We start from the raw sequence: 23180 nt of genomic DNA on the forward strand, positions 1-23180 counted from the left end.
TACCGCGCCTCTCAGCAGAGCGTCCAGAGAGAGGAGGAGGAGGTGTGAAACACTTACAGATGTGTTAACGTCACAGTGTAATTATGGATGAGTCAAGAGCTGCTAAATCCTGGTTAAACTGCTTGTAGTTTTCAGACTGTGTGTGAAAATCGTTAGTTTTCTATGCATGAACACGCTAGAAAGGAAACAGCAGAGGACATACTTAGCACATGAAAAAAAGAAGCCAGTGGTTGGACAGGTGTAATGGAAAACTTAAGGAGGGAATCCCGCTCAGTGAGGCTCAGAATGATTAACTGTGAGAATGGAGAAACTCCCTGTAAACAGCTCTCTTCTACACTGAAGGACAATGTGCTCAGAACATCCTGTGTTCCCTCCGTCTCTTTCCTAATGGGCAGCATTCCAGGAAACACAGGCTTATCCTCGTGTTCCCATGATTGGCAGGAAAAACTCTGCATTCCCATTGTCACCGTGGTGGCACGTAAAGAGTGTTTTGCTGGAGAGCAGGAAAGTCCTTGCATTAAGTTGGCCTAGGCTGTCAAGAAACATGGGAAACTTAATTTGGCTTTCGATAAGGCTGCTGAAGTTTCTCTGGCCTGTTCCTTAAAAGAAGCACTGTGCAAAAGTCCACGATCGGCCCCTTAACGCTTTACATTTTGCACCTCACAGTTTAGTTTGTGAAGCCACTTAACACTGAGCTATGAATGTTTCAAGCCTTACAAAGACACTTAACTCAAGGGATGAACCGGTGTTGTGTCTACACGTAACAGACTATTTTAAATTGTATACTTTGGACGGTGGGAGGAAGACTCCGGCTTCCTCCCACTGTCCAAAGACATGCAGTTAGTGGGGATAGGTTAATTGGTTAATCCAAAGTGCCCATAGGTGTGAATGTGCGAGTGAATGTGAGTGCGAATGGTTGTCTGTCTCTGTGTGTTGGCCGTGTGACAGACTGGCGACCTGTATACCCCGCCTCTCGCCCTATGACAGCTGGGATAGGCTCCAGCGCCCCCCGCGACCCTGAAAAGGATAAGCGGAAGCGAACGGACAGACGGACAGATCTATACTTTGTTACTTGCAGCCTGTGACAAAAGCACGTCTACAAATAACATGACAAGGATAACACAATTCTGAAATAGCATATACATATCTTGGCATGGTGTGCAGTGTGTCCTTACAAAACTTGAGGAAACTGGACACGCGGAGGACAAAAGAAGAAGCAGGTAAAAAGATAAGCTATAACAAAAACTTGAAATCCTTGGCAGAGCCTCGACTATTGTGATTAGCCTGTTCCATTGATTCCTGTCGTGCATTTACAGCTACACTTTTTTTGAGAGTGAGAGAAAAACACTCATCCCCTGAACATAAAGAATAATGACGAAGAAGAAAAATGTCTCAGCATTTAATTTTTTTCTATTTCTAGGCACCACATTGTAATTCACATGTAATTCACCACACAATAGCATAAATGTGAGCAACGTCAGCCACTTATGTAGGTTGTGTTCTAGGCTCTACAAGAGTTCCCCACAGAACTCTGATTCAGTCCTGAGACATAGAACATGGATGAATGGGTGAATGAGACATATCACATCTATCACATCTATCACTCCCAGCATGTAAAGCGCCTTGAGCATCATTAGACCCGGTTTACTTGCAATATTTAACATGGAGAAGAAAGGCTGCTGAAACATCCACAAAGACTCCTTTCATTCCTGCAGTGGACTATTTTCACTCCTGCTCTCAGGAAGGAGGTCCAGGTGTCTCAGGACCAGCTTTGACCCTGGTGCCAGACACCTGAACTGTGACCCAGCCTGATCACATCCACATGAAACAGCCATGAACTGTCACTCAGTGCAGCTGCTTGCTGGCAGTTATCACTTTTCCATCTGCTAATACTCCACATGCCTATGAAGTTTATGTCATCTTTGGAGGATGCTTTCATTCTTAAACTAGCACAGTCCACTGCAGCTCCTATATTATAGTTATACATGCAAATATATTTTACTGCTTCACTTATCTTGTAATTCTGTTTACCGAAATGACCAAGACATTTCAAGGTGTCAAAGATTTCACATTCAGACGTGATTTGAAGACTCACCCAAGCCTCCCACAGCCCACCCTGAGAGCTTCATCAAATCTGAGCATGCTGCAGTGAGCCAGCCTGTGGCCTTCAGCTCTCTTCCTAACAGCAGGCATTGCAGCTTCAGACTGAAGCAGTCATGTTACTGTTTGCAACATCAAATCAAACACAGTGTCCCGACTTATGCAAGCAGCCACCCAGACAGCCCGGCCAGCTGGCTTGTAAAACAACTGGGACGCTGAGCAGCAATGGGAAAGAGGGGGGGGGGGGAAGCACCTTGCTGGGCAGCAGCAGGGAGGTGAGCAGTAGTCTGGATTCTTGGCATTCCTGGCCCACAAAGCCAGGATGTGTGCACTGGCCACGATGTGCATCGGACACTGATGCAGGAGCAGGAGGAGTTGAGGGTGGAGAGGTTGCCAGTTTGGCAGCCTGCTGCCCTGACTGTGTGCCAACCATTGTTTGTCAGCCAGGCAAACTTTTCCAGACCACATGGAGGTCAGGAGGCATCAGGGATTTGTTTGTTTTCTCAGTTCAATATCTGACACCAACCACCAGCCTAACTTCCTATCAACTCCTCCAACAAGTCAGTTTTCCTGCATGAATCAAGCAAGGCAGCACGAATGAATCCATGTCCAGCTGTCATTTTCTATCCTGATATTTTTAGATTCTTTCAATGTGAGACTTCCTGGAAATCTGGCAAACCAAATGGCACAGAAAGAGTGGGGATCACAGTTTCGAAGCAAACAGGAAGTATGTGCAGAATACGTGTGGAGGTGCTGTTGCTTCTGACCACAGCGAAACAAGAAAGACACAACAGGGACCCAGACAGGACCCACAGCAGTGAGTGGATTAGACAGAATTTATATATGTGAAAACTCTGCCCCTCTCACCTGGTGAGGGGCGATATGTATATGGTCTCAGTTTTCTGAGAATTTAATTTTAATTGAGCATTACAGAATATTAACCAAAAATATTAAACACCCCCCCCCCCCCCCCCCCCCCCCCCCACACACACATAAAAGCCTCAGGATGCAGGATGCAAGTTTTCACATAACTCCACCATTAAATAGAATATTTGCAATGATTTCTGCAGATGGGTTGTCACTGTTGTTCCCACTTCTTCTTTTTCAGATGTCTGGGTTCAACGTAACCGTTCACATTTTGTGCTACAACATGAAAATGGTAAGAAAAGAGCACACATGAATTTTACATTTTACATTTTCCCTCAACATGTAAGTGGCTGAAGGACACTAGAGACATTGTTTGAGACATTGATGGTCATTAAGTGAAACACAGAAGTTTAGTGGAGGTGACCAATGTGAAATGTCTTTATAACCTAAAGCTAGCATTTTATGTCTGGTGCCTGTCTTATCAATATAATCTTCCAGTTCAAAACATATGAAACGTTTTTTTTCATTAATCCAAAAGCCTAAGTGAAGTGGTTCCATAGTGTTGTGGTCTACGCAACAACATTTGCCCAACATGTAAAAGGTTCCTGTTTCAAAACTGAGACGAGACACAAATCCCCTGGGGGTTGCATCAGAAAGAGCAGTCAGTGTAAAAGGGAAAGAAGATCATCTGATGTGGTGAACCATGAGGGAGCAGCTGAAAGAACTTCAGTCCTAAAGCCTGAAGAAAAACCCACTGGCTGTTTTGTTGAGGGGCTAACTTGTGGAATTGGGATCTTCATCCCGATCTCACATTTGTAGCAGTTTATTCTGCCCCTAACTACCTTTCATGAACTGGTGTACGCTTTTATAGTGCCAAAGTACTATATAAGTTATATAATATAGTGCCAAAAAAAAACCCACATTATTATTTTGGGCAATTTATATATAATTTCTTAGTTTTTACCTCCTTAATTTCTTTTTACATTCATTCATTACAGGCTACAGGATTTAGAAGCTGCTGGATCATGATTTAATAGAAGTTAAACTCTTCATCTAACAGCGTTTGATAAAACAGGAAATGACCATTAAAGTAACTGAATAAAAGTTAGTGAAAATATGGGCTACTCCTCCATGTGGTGTCTGCAGGTGTGACTGTCCTGCAGCTGTATACAAAAGACAGTCATGGTTCAGCTGGCAGCTGCCCAGGAACCAGGACAGAGGGAAGCTGTGGTCTGCACATTCCTCCTCAGCATCTAATAGCAGTGATGACAGCGGGGAGCACAGAGCACTAGCAATAACCTGGCCATTGTGCGTCTGACATGAGCAGGTGTGCTGCAGCTCCTGATGGTCCCACCCCTTCCTCATGGTGCATAGAGAATGCAGCGAGTGGATTTAATCAATTAGTTTTCCTGGGTGCTGTGACTCAACAGCTTCTCTGTGGGCTGTATGTGTAGTCTCCGATGTCTTTAAATTGAGTATCTTACCCTTTTATTAGGTTATATAAACTGGGCAAAAATGAGTGCTTCTCATCGTATCAATGCATAAATAATAAAGAGCATCACCAGGAGCAAATAAGCCCAGAGGGAACTGCTTTTTTTTGTACTGCATTCATGCTATTGACTCATTTAAACCTAGTGATCAGGTTCAAAACCTGAACTTCACAATATAAAAACAAATTAATCAATAAAAATAAAATAACAGAACAATGGTTCCTTAACTTTTGTCATATATACAGTACTGTGCAACCACCTAATACTGAACAGAATTTGCAAAAAAGCAAGGCATCAACCAGTGTTTAATCTATGCATAACAAGCAGCTTGGCAAGAAAAAGAAACCATCCATCTTCTTCCGCTTTATCCGAGGCCGGGTCGCGGGGGCAGCAGCCTAAGCAGAGAAGCCCAGACCTCCCTCTCCCCAGCCACCTCCTCCGGCTTATCCGGGGGAACACCAAGGCGTTCCCAGGCCAGCCGAGAGATTTAGTCTCTCCAGTGTGTCCTGGGTCTGCCCCGGGGCCTCCTCCCGGTGGGACATGCCCAGAACACCTCACCCAGGAGGCGTCCTTGTCAGATGCCCGAACCACCTCAGCTGACTCCTAAAGAAAAAGAAACCCCTTTTATTTTTAGATAATTTGTTATTAGCAGCCTGTCACAAAACAACATTTTAGTTTTTTTTAAATTGTGTTGTCTCAGTTTTAATTATCTCAAATTGCGTGAGCAAACAGCAAAGGTAGGGGAGTGGCCAGTTGCATTAAGATATTTAATTGGGCAATACAGAGTCAGTAATGACAATGAACAAATGGGCTGCTGTCAGTCCTTGTACGGCCGGTGTACAGCAGCCATTCAGGCCGCCATCGGCCCAAAAGTGTTGGTCCACCGGCAAAGTGCCCAGGAAATGCCCTGTGTCCCAGATTAACAGTCCAATCACTATCTGCAGAGGGTCAAGCAAGTCCTTATAGTCAGCTGAACAGTGAGAACAAGATCGGGGCTATCAACACCTACGCCCTGCCGTGCCTGTCAGATACCCTGCTGGGATAATAAGCTGGCCACTAACATCAAAACCAGGAAGCTCCTGACCATGCATGGAGTCAGTACCACAGTCCAGGATGAGACAACAAACATCCACGAGTACATCAGGAAGATGTAGAAGATTAGAGGCACTAATCATGGCAGCAAAGGAAAAAGCTCTAAGTACAAGTGCCATAGAGGCTGGGGTTTGGGGGCAGGATGCAAGACGCTACCAGGCAGGGCATACATGGAACGCCATAATCAATAGTATACCGAAACATCTGTGCTGAGTATGGCCTGGAAGTCCTGAGGTCAAAATGGTAGACGTGGTCGACAACGACCGAGCTAAGATCCTGTGGGACTTCCAGACAAGTAGAGGAAGACGACCACTGTGTGTAGACATAGCGATACTGAATAACAGCGACATCAGGAAGAAGGAACATGAAGAGCTGGAGAAGTACCAAGGACTCAGAGAGGAGCTCGAGAAGATGTGGAGGGTGAAGGTAACAGTGGTCCTGGTGATAATAGGAGCACTTGGTGCAGTGACCTCACAAGCTAGGTGAGTGGCTCCAGCAGATCCCAGGAGCAACATCAGAGATTTCTGTCCAGAAGAGCGCAGTCCTGGGAATAGTAAAATATTCCCAGTGAAAGACCCTCGAGCTCCCACGGCTCTGGCAGAGGACCTGAGCTTGAAGGATAAAGACCATCCGAAGGGGTGAGAGGGGACTTTATTCATACATGTATATAACCGGAGAGGGAAAGGAAAAAGTTAAATAGACTGGTAGCTCTGTCCTGACCAGTATCCTAGACCACATAGAGTAGGTGGGCTAGAGGAAGATGTTAGCCAAGATAATGTCCATTAGGGACGACACCTCTCACACCCTGCATGACTGTCAAGGCCCTGAGCAGCTCCTTCAGCAGTGACTGTTACAGCAGCACAATACCCACAAAGGATAAACACTGTTAAAAATCCATGAGTATTATTATCGCTCCCACTGCACGTTATGTACACATAACCAAAAAAATTTTCCTACATCGTCATTATTCCATCCACTGTGCAATGCACCAGTACCACTGGCAGCAAAACAGCCCCACAGCATTATGCTGTCACCACCATCCTTGACTGTTGGTGTTCTCACCTTTATTCCTGCAAACATACCTCTTGTTATTGTGGTCAAACAGCTCAATCTTTGTCTTGTCTGATCCTTTGGCTTGTCCATGTGGGCAGATGAAAATTTTAGACAAGTTCGAAGGTGCTGATTTTGGAGAAGGGACTACTTTTTTGGTCGGCACCCTCTCAGTCCATGTGAGTCTTGGTGGTTCCTGGGTTGTTCACCTTAACCAGTTTCCTCTTATCTGACAGTCTGGGTCTTCTTCCAGACCTTGGGAAAATGTTGAATTTGATTTTTTAATAAGTGTGGGAGTATGTTATTTGAGCTTGTATGTATACTTTTGACTATGTGCAAGAAAATCCAAAATACATTTCAAATTTCAAATTATACGCCTTTGACGTGGTATATCAAAGGTGTACGCCATAATTCAACCCTGGAAAAGGAACAATTCAAAGAAATAATCAAAAGCCCAAAATTACATGACATTCATGCCCAAGATGAAAACGTATGTAAACTTTGGATCACAACTGCATGTGAAGCTGAGCACTAACTAAAGAAGGAAAAAAGAACTTTTATCAACTGGCGAGGCAGAGAAATAAAGCTGGAAAGGATGTGCAGCAGGTTAGGGTGTTTACAGATGTACTAACAAACATTTCTTGTTGAGACTGAGAAGAGAGGCCCCGATCAATGAGCAGCAGAATGACTTCTTGAGATCAGTAAGAGCTCTTACAGATACAACGTTTGCTTTGTGCGTGTCAACAGATAAGTACAGAGAGGAGGTGCATAATGTCTGTGAATCTAATGACAGGATATGATCAGGTGAATCAGTAGAAGCAAGACAGAATGCATGTGTGTGAATGAGACAGAGACAAGAGTGAAGCTACAAACAGTAGAGTGAAATGTGGACACGTTTAAATACTCAGAGTCAACTATCCAAAGCAATGGACAGTGCACAGAGAGGTGAAGAAGAGATCGTAGGTAGGAGTAAATGGAGGCGATTATTAGAAAAACTTTCCTTTACGTTTGGTGTGAACAAACTCCGTAACACACTTCCACTTTTGTTTGTCAGCACTTGGGGAGCTCCAACCGCTTGGGTCTGGAATCCCAGAAAGCACTGTGCCATCCCTGCAACAGGTTTCAGGAGATACAGACAAAAAGGACTCTGGAGGAGTCACGATTCATAATGTCACAGGAGGATAGAAAAAGCCAAGCCAACCAAGTAGCAGCGTGAAAACAGAACTGAAGACACTTGCAGGATTTAGCTAAAAATGACTGAGGCCAGAACATCAAAAAATGCTGCCTCTCCCTACAGCAAACCTGAGGTTATTTGACCTGCACACTGCATATTTAGTACGCTAGAATAAACAAACTGGTATTTCAAAGGAACTTTAGTGTGGGAGCTGGCAAAGTAGCCGACTGACAGACAGTGTCCTGTTAGTGGGCAGGGGAAAGGTGGCACCACCACACAGCACTGCCTGTGATTCAGAGGGGAAAATGTTATCGCAGTAAAGCTGTAAACACAAAATGTTCCAGAGCTCCCCTACGGGAACTGGGGCACTAACACATAAAGCTCATTGTGCCCGAGGAAGCTGGAAAACCATGTACACTAAAAGAAATCAAGTCATTTTTAATGAAATGACAGCACATAAGGTATTGTACATGTGAAAAAAACAGGCCTGGCTGTATTTTGTTTCCTTTGGTGAACTAGCAGCATTACTTGTTTACTTAGTAGCTAGCAGCACGCACTAATACCCAGTGACAAATACTCAGTGTTACTGGGAACTAAAATTAGGCATAGGTGTTTGTGCTGATATTCAACTGAACTGAGGTCATTTATTCAAAGGGCTCTTTGAAAGTCTTCAAGGTTTAGGGTGTGGAAATTTGGGACCAACCTGAATGGACAGCATGCGTTTGAAATCTGGGTTTGTGTAGCTTTAAAATACAATTTATACAATCAAACCAAGCCAAGGAAACTCACTTGTAAACAAAACAATGTTAGTATTAAAGCTATTCTTGCTTCTGCTGTTGTTGGTCCTTAAACCAGCCGTGGAGAAGAGCAGAGCTATGACACACACTGAGGAGAAACTGAGCTTTAAAAACAATCAAAGTTTTCACTGCAGCCGCTTCCTGTGTTTTTACCTTTTTTTTTCACATTTCTCCCACTTCCAGCGTCTCCCAAACACCACCATCACTCCCTTCCCCGTATGCTGTGGCTCTGTACAGGGGCCCATGTGCCACAAACAACCACTCTGGGACACTCTGGTTCTTTTTTGTTGTTGTCAGCCTGAGCCACAGAGAAGGCCTAAGTCATGATATGAAATGGATTTCTTCTTAATGAAATGAAAGCTAATGTTTAAAAACAGTACAAGTGTCCACTAACTGTTTTTCTGACTTGAGCAAGTTTGACTTTGAGTTGAGGCCTCCTTGCCTCCTGCTCTGTCCCACATTTGTCATCTGCATTTATGAAGTGAGAAACAAAGGAAATTGTTACCTTTGACAACTTACTTAGCTCAGGTGGTAGAGCGGGTGACCTACTTACTGGAAGGTTGGTGGTTCGATCCCATTCTGCTCTAGTCTGTGTGCCAAATATCCTTGGGCAAGGGTCCATGTTGCCCACCGATGCATCCATCAGAGTATGAATGTGAGTGAATGTTAGATAGAAGCATGAAAAACCTTAGATAAAGTGCTTGTGTGATTGGGTGAATGCACGAGTTGTATAAAGTGCTTTGACTGCTCAGTGAGAGTAGAAAAGCGCTATATACGGTAAGAATCAGTCCATTTACCATGATGAAGCAATGTGATGACAAAGTTCAGTGAAACCTCATGTTGACACCTGGCATAAACCTAAATCTTGTTGCAGTCCACATGGACCATTTCGTACAAAGACCTACTCTGCAGAAGAATGTTTTATGCTGGTTTTTTGCAGAGTTTTATTTTATGATTAAAAGGTCTTAGAGGATGTAATCTTTAAAAAACATTCAAGTCGTAGTTTAACTGTACAAACCTCTCAGATTTCAACTTGAGTGCTTCCAGGACTTTTGGGTCAGTGCTGCACCATAGTGACTCGTACTATATTAGATAGTTTATATTAGGTTGGTTTTCCTGTTGTACCTGATGTGGCTGGATGACAGGAAATGACTTGACAATAACAAGTATGTCCTTTTACAAGTATCCTTGGCATACATGAGAAGCTTATGAGGAGTTGAGACAGAATTCATTTCCAGCCTTCCTGCATGGAGGCCAGGGGAATCAGGAAAATACGTGATCAACAAGCACTCTCTACACACGACACTGAAGACTAAACCCAGCAGTTGTGTTTGTATTAGCACTTTGATCTTATTCCCACTCTCACTGTGCAGTTCCTGCGAGTTGTCCAACTGAATCCCACGTAAAAGACAGTCCTAGGGAGGGTCAGAGACCTCTTTGTGTCTGTGTCAGCCTCTGATTTCTGGGTCAATATAGACTTCAAATGAGGCACTCTTAAGTTGGTTTTTTTTGATAAATATGGTTTTATGCTTTTGATAACATAACAGGATATTAGTGGTGTAGTGCTGTTTTGTTATCTAAGTTTACTGTGGCTTCCCAACTTGTGCAGATTTGGGTTCTTTCACATATTGTCAAATTCCCAGGTGCAGTGTTTTGGTTGGCTTTATGTTTTTTTCACAACCTCACCAGTTGCAGTCCGGAGATGGGTCATTTCTTTCCCTCTACAAGTTTGGCTTACAGTTTTCCATGTACATGTTGCCTGGAAGGAGGCGCTGCTCTAAAGACAGTGTCAGTGCAGCATAAAAAAGATCGCCCAAAAAGACTGTAAAATGAGTGAATGTAACCCTGATCTTTAAGATATGCAATGATTCATCACTACAAGTCCAAAAGTAACACTGTGAGAAATCATGAAGTTGTTTTTGACCAGAACATATCATTCAAAGTGCAAATTAAACAAATATGTTTAATATTTGTGCATATATGCATTTGTGCAACATCTCTAAAATTAGAAATATCCTGTCTCAGAGTGACGCTGAAAAACTAGTTCATGCGTTTCTTACTTCTAGGCTGGACGACTGTAATTCACTATTATTGAGATGTCCTAACAACTCTCTAAAAATCCTTCAGTTGATCCAAACTGCTGCAGCAAGAGTCCTGACAGGGACTAGAAAGAGACGGAAGATTTCTTCCATATTGTCTTGTCTTCATTGGCTACCTGTTAAATCCAGAATCGAATATGAAATCCTGCTCCTCTTGAATAATCAGGCCCCATCTTCTCTTAAAGACCACATAGGATCGTATCCCTCCAATAGAGCCGTTCAGGCTCATCTTCTGTGCAACCAGCTCCCAGTTTGGATTCGCGAGACAGACACCTCCTCCACCAAGTTAGCGCTCCACCTGAACTGTGGACAACCTTATTCCAAAGTGGGTTGAATTCATTTTTCTCCATGAACACCCAGAACACCCCATAATGACAAAGTGAAAGAAATTAGCTTCAAATTCATCAAAATTTATCAAAAAAATAAAAAAAATACATGTACATAAGTATTCACAGCCTTTACACAATAATATGTTGAAGCATCTTTGGCAGCAGTTACAGTCTTACGTCTTTTTGAGGATGACACTACAAGCACAGCTTGGTGTATTTTTACTCCCATTCCTCTTTACAGAACTTGAAGCTCCGTCAGATTGGATGGGAGCATCACAACCACGTGCTTCGCCCCAATCCAAGGTCCTGAGGAGGTTATCATCAAAGAGGTCTTAGGTCATTGCTGCATTCATCATTCCTGTACTTCAAATATAATCCACTTTCAATGTATGAGAATAAAATAAAGCAGGATACTTTCTCCTTGCTTCCTGCAGTAAAGCCACTTGGCTAATGGCAGTGCTAGTAGCAGCTTCTAAGAAATATTCTCCATTCCAGTGAGAGAAAATCCCAATGAGCCACTCATCATCAGCCCACCCTGACACATTAACCACAGTGATGGATGGAAACACATCATCTGGTAACACATATATGCTAAAATTAGCCATCAGCCTGCATGAAACACATTATTTCAAAGTGCTGCGGCGGGTTGAGAGATGTCCCCACCTTCATAACCTGTTGCTGTGGCCCTGCTGGAGGAAAAGATTTCACCAGTCCAGCCAAAACGAATACATAACAAGTGCATGTAAACATAAAAGAGGTTGTTGGCAATTTCAATTTTTAGACAACACAAGCAATATACAACCGAAAGTGAGCATATTTTCTGCCAAGGTGTGACATGGTGAGGCGACTTCCCTGGATTCATCCGCCAGTGTTTTAACACATTATGGTCTCAACACGTGCATTAATTTCAGTTCTGAGTCACAGTTTGGTAACGATTAAGAACCAAAAGATACTCGTTTAGGTTTCAGATCACGTTTTGGGTTTAAATGCCACTTTCTCAAAAGACCCCATCTGGCAGAAAGCCATGAAGGCTAACTTCTCTCCCATATGCAGTTATTTGTTTTTTATGACAACTCTTATAAAGAATAGTAAAAAAAAAAGAAAAAGAAGTTCCCTTTAACTATAAATGTTGCAGTGATGCTTTTTTCCTTCCTTTTTGCAGACAAATGCCGAGGATCAGTAGGAGCTTGGCCTGTTTTAAAGACAGTTACCTGGTGAGTGGCTACGTAAGAAAAATCCAACAAAAAGTGGAAAAAGTTCGCTGATCCTCGCAGGTCTGAGACGATCAGGTGATTTTTGTACCATCATACTACGAAAATTTAGTTACAGGCCCTCTGAGGGCATCAGGGTGGATAAATGTTGCTTTTATTCACTTTATTATCACAATCATCTTTGAGACCCAGATTCATTTTCCAGGGCCAAAAAATGCATCTAAGATCTGTTAAAAACTGCAGCCTTGTCAAGTGTCATATTCTAAAGCTAAAAAAAAATAAATCACATACTGGCACCTATTTGAGTATGAAGGTAAAATTATTACTTCATTAATTACCAAATATGGTGTTCACTGTATGTATGTAAATAAAGGTATTTTCGGCATTAATTGATACAAAGTAACTATGAGTTGGTGAATAAAAACTGACCTGGAGTAAATTGCCTGATGCTTAACATTTCATGGGAAAGCAAGGCTGAGAAATGCTTTTTCTGAGGACTTGCAACATAAAAGCTAGGTTCAGTTTATTAGTCCCACATGTTTTTATGCTGGGACAAATCAGAATGTTAGCCTTGAAAAAATACCAAGTCACTAACTGTACTTAAAACCATGAGCCAATGAAAATTTGACAGCTATATCCCATTGGAAAGGACTACTCAGAAGTCATTTATATATGTTTATGTTTGTGTGTGTATATATATTTTTTTTTTTTTTCTTTCCATATTTTTATAGAATTTAAAGGTACTAGATTTAAATGTAAGTTGCTGGGCCACTGAAAACACTGCACAGGGTAACATTAACCCCCCTAACAGACTAAATGTATTAAAGGCTCACTTCATGCCAACTAAAACTAGGAAAAAGGAAAAGTAGGAAATTTTGGCTTTTCTCACATTTGAATTGAATTCACTAATTACAGAAACCTTTCATCTGACGCCGAGCGTACATTTTCCTACAGGTTGCTCGTCAGCTTGATGGCGCTTACTCAGCAGCAGTGTAGCTTTCCTTTGGTCTAGAGCTCCCTCTCCTGGTCATTGGCAGACATGCCACTAAAGAGGCAATCATGCTTTGTGCTTTAACTTATAACCAATCAATAGTTTTTATATGTAAATAAAAGGATGATGTTCACTTCAGTGAATGTTCCTGAAATAGCCAGGACTGAACTTACACAGTTACAGTAAAACACATAACACTGAACCAGGAGAGTCAATAAAGGCCACGTGTCTCTGATCATTTATTTTTTGAAATTAATATCAGCTTAACAAAAGTACGTAAAAGTTCAGTTTTTAAAACTGTGATTAAAAACTTAGCGAGTACAGTCTGAAATCATTTATTCCTGCATGTGAATCTGCTACACTGCATGTTAAAATCTGGGCCTGAACTGATTGCATCATCAACTGTTATTAAACAAGTACAGAAAGGCATTTCATTAGATTCCTCTAATTACAGGCTTTCAAGGCTGAAGCTTTGCTTTGTCTGCAGCAGCCGATCAATGAGCAGGATCACACGGAGCTGCAGAGCTAGACTGACCATCCTCTGTTCAGTCAGTTCATCTCTTTCACCTTCACGGCTCTACCGTGGAGACACAGCTGGTACACCTTGCAGTGTTTGTAGCTTTGGAAATTAAAAGACGCAGACTAATAGTGCTCTGGTTCCATGTCAGTTCATCCAGTCCAGATCATCATCATCCTCGTCATCACCAAACAGGGGAGCAGGTGGTGGACGCCCCTTTAGGCTCTGGACACAAAGCAGAGGCAAAAAGAAGAAGAAGAAAATCACAAATAGTGTCCAAGTGCTAAAACATCTCCGACACAACACACAGGGGAAGGGCTGGGTTTAGTGGGATGAGGTAAAAGCGCTCAATCAAATCTGAGAGCTTTGCCTGAACTCTACAGATCCTTCCTTACCATCTCCTCTTCCTCTTCCTCCTCGCTGGGTGCTGCGGGGGGATTGGCAGGAGTTGTGTTCTGGAAAAATGGCTCCTCTCCATTTTCCTCATCAATTCTCCCAGTCAGACTGAGAGAATAGCAGAAAGAGGTGGGGCGAGGCAATAAAGCCAGCAGGATAGCGTTTATGCAAGCGGTTAGTTAGCAGGAGGGTATGTCAGTAGTAATGTAGACATAAATATGTTGCAAGTTACAAGTCTTTTCTTAACACTCTCTATGCGCTTAAGGTTACATTATTCATTGGCTCCACTGGTAAACTTTTCAGTATTACTGACAGCTGTTTGCCACGACAGTCTAAGAAAGAATACTTGAAACGTGATGCGTTCAAGGACGCATTTATAAGCACGAATTATAAGTCCTCACATGACGAAGTACATGAGCCCCAATTAAAGCAACCATGTAACAGACCAATGTTCACTCTGTCCTGTGTGTATAATTTTATACTGAAACATTGTTGTGATTGGCTGGAATAACATTAACCATAAAGTGTATATGAAAAGTGGACGCAGCTTCCCAGTCTATAGGGAGGCCAATGAGGCTTTTTGTTTTTTGACCAGCAGAGCCACAAAATCAAACTCGTAACTTTACCACCAGCCGTTATGACCTGTGCTCACCCTGTGTTCTCTCCCGAGGTGTCCTGAAGTTCGCTCGGTGGTGGAGGCGGGTTGGATGGGGGTCCAAAGGCTTTATGAGAAGCAGCATTTTTTTCTCCTACATCCTCTCCATCATCTTCCACGCTGTCCACGCATGCCTCACTGGTCACTGCAGCGTTCGTTTCTGACACAGCATCTTGCCCATCGTCAGGTGAACGCTCATCTGGATCCAAAGACTTGCTGGTGTCTTTATCTTCTGCAGAGCTTTCAGGAGCAGGTTGCTGCCCCTCCTCCTCCTGTACCTCGCACTCTGCTCCTGGTGCTGCCGTTATTGTCAGCTCTTCTGATTCGAGTTCAGTCGTTGAAACTGGATGGATATCTGTGCTTTGTGAATGTTCTGCCTGAGTTGTTGTGTTTGACTCACACACCGTCTCCTCAGCTGCTTCTTCCTGATCCTCACGAGTCTCCCTGACTTGATGAGAATCTGAATCAGCCACATGTTCCTCCTCCTCCTCTTCCTTTCTGACCTCTTTCTCTCCATTTATGTGCACATTCTGGTGAGGTTCTTCTTCCTGTTTCACATTTTCAACCTCTTCTTTCTCCTCTTCCTCCGCTGTTTCCTCCTCTTTTGTAATTGGTCTTGTTGCAGCCCCGCCTTTGGCACTAAGGAGCTGCAGAGTTACATTCTAGAAGAAAAGAAAACCACATTAATGGCTGGTTCTAGAATTCTGTGATTCAAAACCAAATGCCAGTCAAACACTTCCATTATCATGAGATGAGTGCTGTGATTGTACAATATGGATAAATGAACAATGCCTTTCCACCTGTGGTGATGTAAGACAAAAGATGTGTCGATTAGTCCAAACATTTAAGAACTCTGAATTTGTGCACAAAGGCTGCATATAAAAAAGAAAGGTGTGGTCTGTGGCTCTGCTGCAGTGGAGGGGTGGTACAGTAAGCTCACAGGGGGCGGTGCCAGGAGGTCTGAGGGGACAGGTGAAAGGAACTGGAACTAATGAACTCTTGGCGTGTGTGGTGTGGCAAGGAGCTGCAAAGCTGGCTTCCTGGTTGAACATAAGGTGCCGAAGCAGTGGAAGGGTTTTAGAATAAAGGCGCTACGACTGACACTCGAATGCTGTGAGGCTCCTGATCGCTTCAAAAGGATTTTACCTTAATGGTAGAGACAATGACCCCCAGCACAGCCTGGCCGGTGTAGGATTCAGTGAGATCGAACTCCCCTCGCAGTGAGTGGAACACTCCGTTCATCACACGCTTCACCTACAAGAACACAAATGGTGAGTTATGTCCCAGCATGCACTGGCCTTAGACTTCACACAGCATCACACTAATGCGCGTACCAATAAGCAAACTTTTACTTCAGCTTATTGATAAGCGCTTTGAGTGCTCAGAGTAGAAAAGCGCTATATAAGAACCAGTCCATTTACCAGCTGTGATCCATGATGCGTACCCACACTAGGAAACCCACTGATTATGAGTGAGAACACGTGTTTGGTATTTTTAGGACTAAATCATAGAAGAAGAAACTCTACGTCCCAAAATCAGACCTACTGTTGATGTACTACAAAGGCTATGATGGTGATCGGTCATGCTGTCTCAGTTTAAAGGAGCGTGAACATAATCCTGTATTTCATGCTCCTCACTCGATTTTTCTATATTATTCATTATATTCACTCATTACATTTCATCTAATGATGTTTGATTTTACAGGAGCTGCAGAGCCATCACTCCTCTGACCTAAGCTTTAAGCAACCATGACTATGGTGCAAATCAGCACTTTGACTTCCTGTTGAACCTGATGTCTCAGATATGTCTGAAGGTTCTCAGTCATCTAGGTCATGGATGAAAAGAGACTTAAAAAGAAGAAACTTCAGGAATGTTTTTCTGTCTCAGCTCCTTGGACTGATTTCTCAGAGAAACCTGTTGTCCTAACTGTTGGCTTCTCATAAAAAGATGGAGATATTCGTACCATTCTACATAGAAAACAAAATGAGAAAATGAATTTACTGAAGCATTATTTACGATACAAACCCTCTGTGAAAAACTGTGCTCTCAAGATATTAAACATTATACAAAGTGTCTCTTCAAACAATACATCAGTCATTTAAATCAAATTAGGTTAATATTAGGCCTCTGGAAATATATAAGAGATTTTGTTAAATATAAATGTCAACTTCATGCCAGGAAGATTTTAATAATTTTATTTTGCCAGGACAGATTTCACCTGCTCAGCAGCTTAAAGCTTTTCATAATGGCCAAAATGTTTCTATATAAGCACATCATCTTAGTCTTTGCTGTGTGATGCCGTGTTCTCCACAGCAGAATCGTGTACGTTTTCAATGCAGTCCTGTGTCAGGATCTGAACATCTTCAATGTTCGATACAGGTTTTACGTACAGACACTGCTCAAGATTCTCTGATTCTTTTACTGATATTCTGTAACATATATTATAAAACCAGCCAATACTTTACAGCTGTGCATGTAGAAATATTATTTTTAAACTGTTGAACTATGTGCCCACACAGCCTCTCAAAGTCTGGGACGCTTCCCCAACTTTACTTCTAGAAGACTCTGTTCTCTCAGACTGTAGGAAGCTCGTTTCATATGCAATCATGTTCCGAGTAAACCATTTAGTTTATATGGGAATTATTTTTTACCATAACTTTCTGTGTGTTATGACAAATCACTGGATTCTGCTTATATTTACATTTAAATCTCAGCTTTTTTTGTGTTTGTTAAATTGTACATTAAAAAGTTTCCCTTAAAAAAAGTCAAATTCCTGCCAAACATACAGCATTTTCTATAATGTATATGTTACGTGGGTAAAGTTGCTAGATACACTTGAAAGTATCTCTCAACACGTCAATATAATAAATAAGAAATGGTTTTAAAATGGGTTCAACCGATATTTAACATGACGGACTCAACATCAGAATCCAGTACTGGATTGGAAACATCAGGCAGTATTATGGAAAACAAGCTGAAAGCTAAGACTAAAGCGCCTGCACTGGCATCTGGAGACATTAATGAGCTGCTGCTGATCATTTCTGATTTTCATTCTGTGATTTCTATCAGCTAAACAGCTTCTTAAAGTGACAGATGAAGACAAAGGCTGCACTGCACCTTCTATTAATTGTTCTGTTTGAAAGGTTTCATGTACTTCTCACCTCTGCTGCAGTGTCTCCAGAAGCCTCCTGCTCTTCCAGTTTGCTCTCCAGTTCTGCTACTCGTCTTCGCAGCTTCTGTCTTACAGTCGCTCCCTGCTGCTCCAAGGCTGTGTACTTGAAGAGAATAACATGACATAAATATATGTAATGTAAATCACAACGGTATGGTTGTAACCCCTCCCACCCCATGCACGCCTCCATGATGGACCATCGGAGCACACTGATCCTTACAACTCCTCCTCACTCTGTAGGTGATTTTCCTGAGGATTAATAACAAAGCTATTCTGTCATTCAGACCGTGCACCAACAGTTTTTCATTGAATGTTTGTTTCATCTCCCCATCATAGCACAATACTATGTCACTTTAGAATCACCTGCACTGATAAGCTTCAGGATTTAGTTATATTGTTACTTGTTACAGTTATTTGATCTTATATTTTGCACTATCCTACTGTATACTTGTATTCTGTTGTACATATTGTATCTTATTCCTCTGCTCCTCTGCCTCTCTCGCTGCACTGAACATGTGTACAAAAGAATTTCCCTCAGGATAAATAAAGTTCTTCTTATCTTATTTTAATCAGTCATAACAGGCATTTAACAGCTACTTCCCAGAGAAACAGAGGAGTCCCCGCCACACTTATTACCATCACTTTTAAGATCAGGATTCTGTGTAGCTCTGCTTTTTGTTCAGGTGAAAATGTCAAGATTTGGCTACAGCTTAGGCACAGTCTCCGTGCTAAAGGGCTAAATATTCCTGGGTAGTGAAGTCGCTGAAAAAATGCATTCCCAGCTAATAATAAATATTTAATCTTGTTAGACAAGATGAGTCAAATGCAGTCATCCATCTTACTTTTTCCTGAAGAGCGTGCAACTCCTCATGATGCTTGTGTTGCTGCAGCAGACTATGTTCTTCTGAGTCTCTCAGCTGCTTCAGAGCTGTAAACTATTGACAGCAAACATGATTCAACAACACACCATGTAACGTGTACGTGTCCCAATATAAACTTTTCTCAACTTTAAACTGAACAATTGAAGAAACTACTGCTGAGTGGCACAGGACACCGCAGTAATGAAACGTGTGGTAGTATTATATTATATATGTGGAATGTTTGCTAGTTACTAAATGAATGGTGAGTTAAAATGATTATTATTGTTATAATAATCATCTAGAAAAGGTCAGTGTACTTCTCACATTTCTACGTTAATTAAGAGATTCATTTAAAAGTAAGTTTGTTTTTTTTAAACACGTTTCAGTGACAAAGCAACTCAAAGTGCTTTACATGAAGTGCCAAAGGGCGTAAAATGAACATCATAAGACGATATGAGAGCACGAGCTCATGCACCTTTTCCTGCAGCTGGGTTAACTTGTCCTGCAGACCCTCTCTCTGCTCTGTTAGTTCAGCCACCTCTCTGCTGTGCTGCCCTTTAGCTGAAGCCAACATCTGGGAACACTTGCCCTTCCATTCCTGCTCAAGCTCTGCCTGCAGCTGAGACAGCTTCAATAAGCATGTAAAGCAACGTTAATGTTCACAAAACACTGTTGATCTTTCCATTTAGAAGATGTGATCGCCCTTGGGCTGGATGCAGAGATGTGACCTGTTCTGATGCAGCGTTGTCACTGCTGGTCCTGGCCTTGCGAAGTTGAGCTCGGAGGTTGTCGAGCTCCTGCTGGCTGCTCTTGCGGAGCTCCTCCACCTCCTCATCCCGACGCTGACGCTCCACCTGCCATTTCTTCTTTCTTTCTGAAAGTGCCTAAATGTGAGGCACACCTTTTTGTCAGACATCCCTTTTTGATTTTGTTTCCATGGTGACTGTGTATTGCTGTAATTCATTCACAAAAGAATGAAATCCGCTTACTCGTTCTAGGCTCTCCTTGTCAGTCTTCAGGTCCTGCAGCTCCTCTTCCATGGTGTTCACTTTCAGCTCCGTCTCTTTGCGTCTTTGTTTCTCTGAGCGGTACTGAGTCTGAACCCTCTCTGCCTCCTCCTTCAGCTCTGAAACACATGAACACACAGATAGTCTGACATCTTCTCCTTTGCTCTTTATGTACCAGGCACTAGATGTTCTTACACAGGGTTGCCTTGATTTTCTTGTTGCTGATGTCACACATGCATATTTTTTAAAATCAAACGTTTCTGTTAAAGTAACATTCGTAGCTCAGATGTTGGAAGGGAAAATATCTGTGTGGTCGTTAGCTCTGGCCGTAAGTTTACAGGGAAAGACAAAAGATTTAAGGCATGGACAGAACTTTCCAAATCACCACAAGGACACTGAGGCTGCTCTCCATTTCAGCAAAAAGGGAAAGCGTGAGCTCCCTGCATGGTCGAGAGTAGAGAGAGCATACATTAAGGCATTCGTTGAGAATGAAGAATTCAAAGAGAATTCAAATATTCAAATCTATCCATGCATGGATAGGGGGAGGGGGGGAGAAGTCAGATACACCCTGGACAGGTCAGCCTCCTTCCACCCCCATGACATCTGTCTGTGCAGGCCACAGAGACAGCCAGATTTAACGATTAGCCTAACCCCATTAGCTGCGCGTCTTTGGACTGTAGGAGGAAGCCCGAGTACCCGGAGAGAACCCACACAAACAGGGAACATCCAAACACCCCACAGAAGGGATTCTAACCCAGTCTCGTCTTATTGTGGGGCAACAAAAGTGCTAAGCACTAAACTTCTGGTGCTAAACGTTATGAGGATACGGGACAGGCTTCCTTCTGTGTGGCTGCTGTATGTTTTGCAGTAAAACACAGTTTTGATTTCCTTTTCTAACAATCCGATTTCAGCTTCTGTGTGACCTCAACTAGTCCTGTTAACTGTCATAATAATGTGAAGGAACAGTTATGTTAAAGAAAGAAAATCTTCTGCTTTAAGTCAGACAATTTCAGATTCAGACAGATTGTTAGGAAAACGTTTGGGGAATGTTTAACAGTGGACCTAATGATGACTATGAACCAGCCAAAGTACAAGCTCGTTACACATTTAGTCAAATTTATGAGTTTGTTCGCTCTCTCGAGGCGCTCAAAACCTTTGGGTGTTTTTGCTTCTTCACTTGTATGAAATGTATTCATCTGATAAAAGGATTTGTACATTCTATAAATAAAATGAGTCTTATCCTTCCATGTTATGTCTAATATGTCCAACATGTCTTGCTTCAGCATCAGCTGCTCTAAGTTTAAACAACAGGACAAAGAAGCAGTTAAACCTGCGTAAACCATCGCTGTGTTTTTCTGTTGGAGATGTTTTAGAGAGACATGAATAAAACTTTAATTCTTTAGTCCCTGTGTGTTGGTCCTGTGACAGACTGGCGACCTGTGCAGGGTGTACCCCGCCTCTCGCCCTATGAAGGCTGGGATAGGGTTCAGCGCCCCCCGCGACCCTGAAAAGGATAAGCGGAAGCGAATGGATGGATATAATATCTGCGGAGGTAGACTCTGTATTGAATGCACCTCTCTGATTGCAGCACCAAAAATTTTGATATTCATAAAAAGGCACAATTTTTATAATGTTTTTTATACTTATCGGGCACAGTGTATTTAAATCGAGCACACAAGCACCTTCCAGCTGTGCTTCCAGGGCAGCGACGCGTTGGCAGCGGCTCTCACCGTCCTGCAGCGCTGTGCTCAGTTTACCCTGCAGCTCCGCGGCCTTCTGCTGGTGAGCTGAAGCTTCGAGCTGCAGCTGAGACACCCGCGCTGCCGCTGAAGCCAGGTCCTCTGTTAGACGAACCTGGGGGAGTTGGCGAGAGGTGAGAGGGGAAGATGTACTGGTGGCACTATATCAAAATAAAAGCCACAGAGATGGTGGAACAACATAGAAACAAGCCTGGATGAGTGTCTGCTGGTGCTAGCAGTGTGTCCCTGTGGAAGGAAAATGGTGAGTGCTGATTGATGAAAAGGAAGCAGAAGGACAAAAACAGAAATAAGGTTAGTTGAGGTGCCAGTGAAGGATGATGAAAAAGGGTGATCCAGTGGCTGCAGTCAGACTGGGATCAAATAGGAGCTTCTCACAGTTCTTTGTGCTAAATTTTGTGCTTTCTGGTCTGCAATGACCTGGAAATGACTATTTAGAGTCTCGGGATTTTTTTCAGCTGCGCTCTCTTACAGCATAACAACAAAACTGCTTTAGGCAGCATTGTCTTCCTGTAATTTAAACATCGATTATAATTCTAGATGCTTTTTCTTATTTTACAGATTCTAGCTGACCCCAGTCTGATGGCACTACACAGAGGAAACAGGCTCACCTGGCCAGAGCCCAGGTCCAAAGGCAGAGGATGCTGAGAAGAGAGAGCAGTGAATAGGAGTTTTTCCTCAGAGCAGCACTGCAGCTTGAATACAATGAAAAGAGCATTTGGAAAAGAGTGGAATCAGCAGACAGCAAACCTTTAACCAAGTCCAAACTACAAACTGGCGACACACAAGTGTACAAACTATAGGAGCACAATAAGAAGGCAGGCTGGAATCACCAAATACACCACGTTATTAAACCTTACACCACACCCTTTGTACACTTAATAAGCAATTCAATTACAAAATCACAAATAAATCCAAAACAGTTTAACCAACATTTATTCTCAGGTTTTAAGAACAAAAAAAACCAAAAAAAACATTAAATCTCAATTGTGAAGACCCGCAGCCGCCTGCCACAAAATCAGCAGACTGTAATATGCTGCATGTGACCACTAAGTCCAACACATGTCCTGTTAAGTTCTTAGTCCTTTCACTAAAAGGGAAGTCTGTCACCACAAACATCCAAAACTCAGCCAACAGCCTTATTTGATTCATTAAAGACCAAAAATACCAAACGACTCACTTTGTCCTGCTCAGCCTGCAGCAGTCTCGCCTGGTTCTGTTCACTGGACGACTTGAGGGAGTCATTCCTCTGTTCCAGCATCAGGTGACTCTGCTCCATGTACCTGAAAAATCACACGTCTGCATCAAGCACACTCAGGCTCAAAGACTCCCTCGTGCTTTCATTAGGCTATGTGGGACTGCTTGGTTACTGTTAAGATCAAATTACAACGTGACAGAGAGACAGACAATTAAACATTAGAACTAGAAGCAACCCATTCTGAACTGTTAAAAACTGCATCACACTAAAACTCGCTGGTACTGACAGAACATCCAGGCTTATGTCATTAAAAAGTCTGAATTACAGCCTGGTACAAAAAATGTTTTAAACTGTTAATGTTTCTGCTGTTTCTATAAAGTTTCATAACAACTGCAGCATCAAGGAATTCATCTTCACG

At 42.5% G+C, this 23180-nt stretch overlaps 1 protein-coding gene across 5 annotated transcripts in view; it reads right to left on the reverse strand.

Annotated features, from left to right (window-relative positions):
- Window positions 1–11063: 11063 nt before the first annotated feature.
- LOC147316679 (FK506-binding protein 15-like) overlaps window positions 11064–23180 on the reverse strand; it is a 34820-nt gene continuing 22703 nt past the window's right edge. The window contains exons 19-30 of one of the 5 annotated variants that reach the window (XM_086313210.1): window positions 22745–22847; window positions 22176–22259; window positions 21490–21661; window positions 19790–19926; window positions 19529–19684; window positions 19276–19413; window positions 18783–18875; window positions 17930–18043; window positions 15915–16022; window positions 14766–15430; window positions 14113–14221; window positions 11064–13942 (exon numbers count right to left, since the gene is read on the reverse strand). In XM_086313210.1, coding sequence (XP_086169336.1) covers window positions 13865–13942; window positions 14113–14221; window positions 14766–15430; window positions 15915–16022; window positions 17930–18043; window positions 18783–18875; window positions 19276–19413; window positions 19529–19684; window positions 19790–19926; window positions 21490–21661; window positions 22176–22259; window positions 22745–22847 — 1957 coding nt within the window. In that variant the 3' untranslated portion in view covers window positions 11064–13864. Of the gene's footprint in view, window positions 13943–14112; window positions 14222–14765; window positions 15431–15914; window positions 16023–17929; window positions 18044–18782; window positions 18876–19275; window positions 19429–19528; window positions 19685–19789; window positions 19927–21489; window positions 21662–22175; window positions 22260–22744; window positions 22848–23180 lie in introns of all 5 variants that reach the window. The other 4 variants (XM_086313209.1, XM_086313211.1, XM_086313214.1 and 1 more) reach the window with 4 other exon arrangements.

Source organism: Aulonocara sp. 'chitande type north' Nkhata Bay, linkage group LG12 (assembly GCF_057382095.1).
Source record: "Aulonocara sp. 'chitande type north' Nkhata Bay isolate Kocher_YH1m ecotype deep benthic linkage group LG12, A_spYH_male_GT1.1, whole genome shotgun sequence".
Classification (NCBI taxonomy): Eukaryota; Metazoa; Chordata; class Actinopteri; order Cichliformes; family Cichlidae; genus Aulonocara; species Aulonocara sp. 'chitande type north' Nkhata Bay.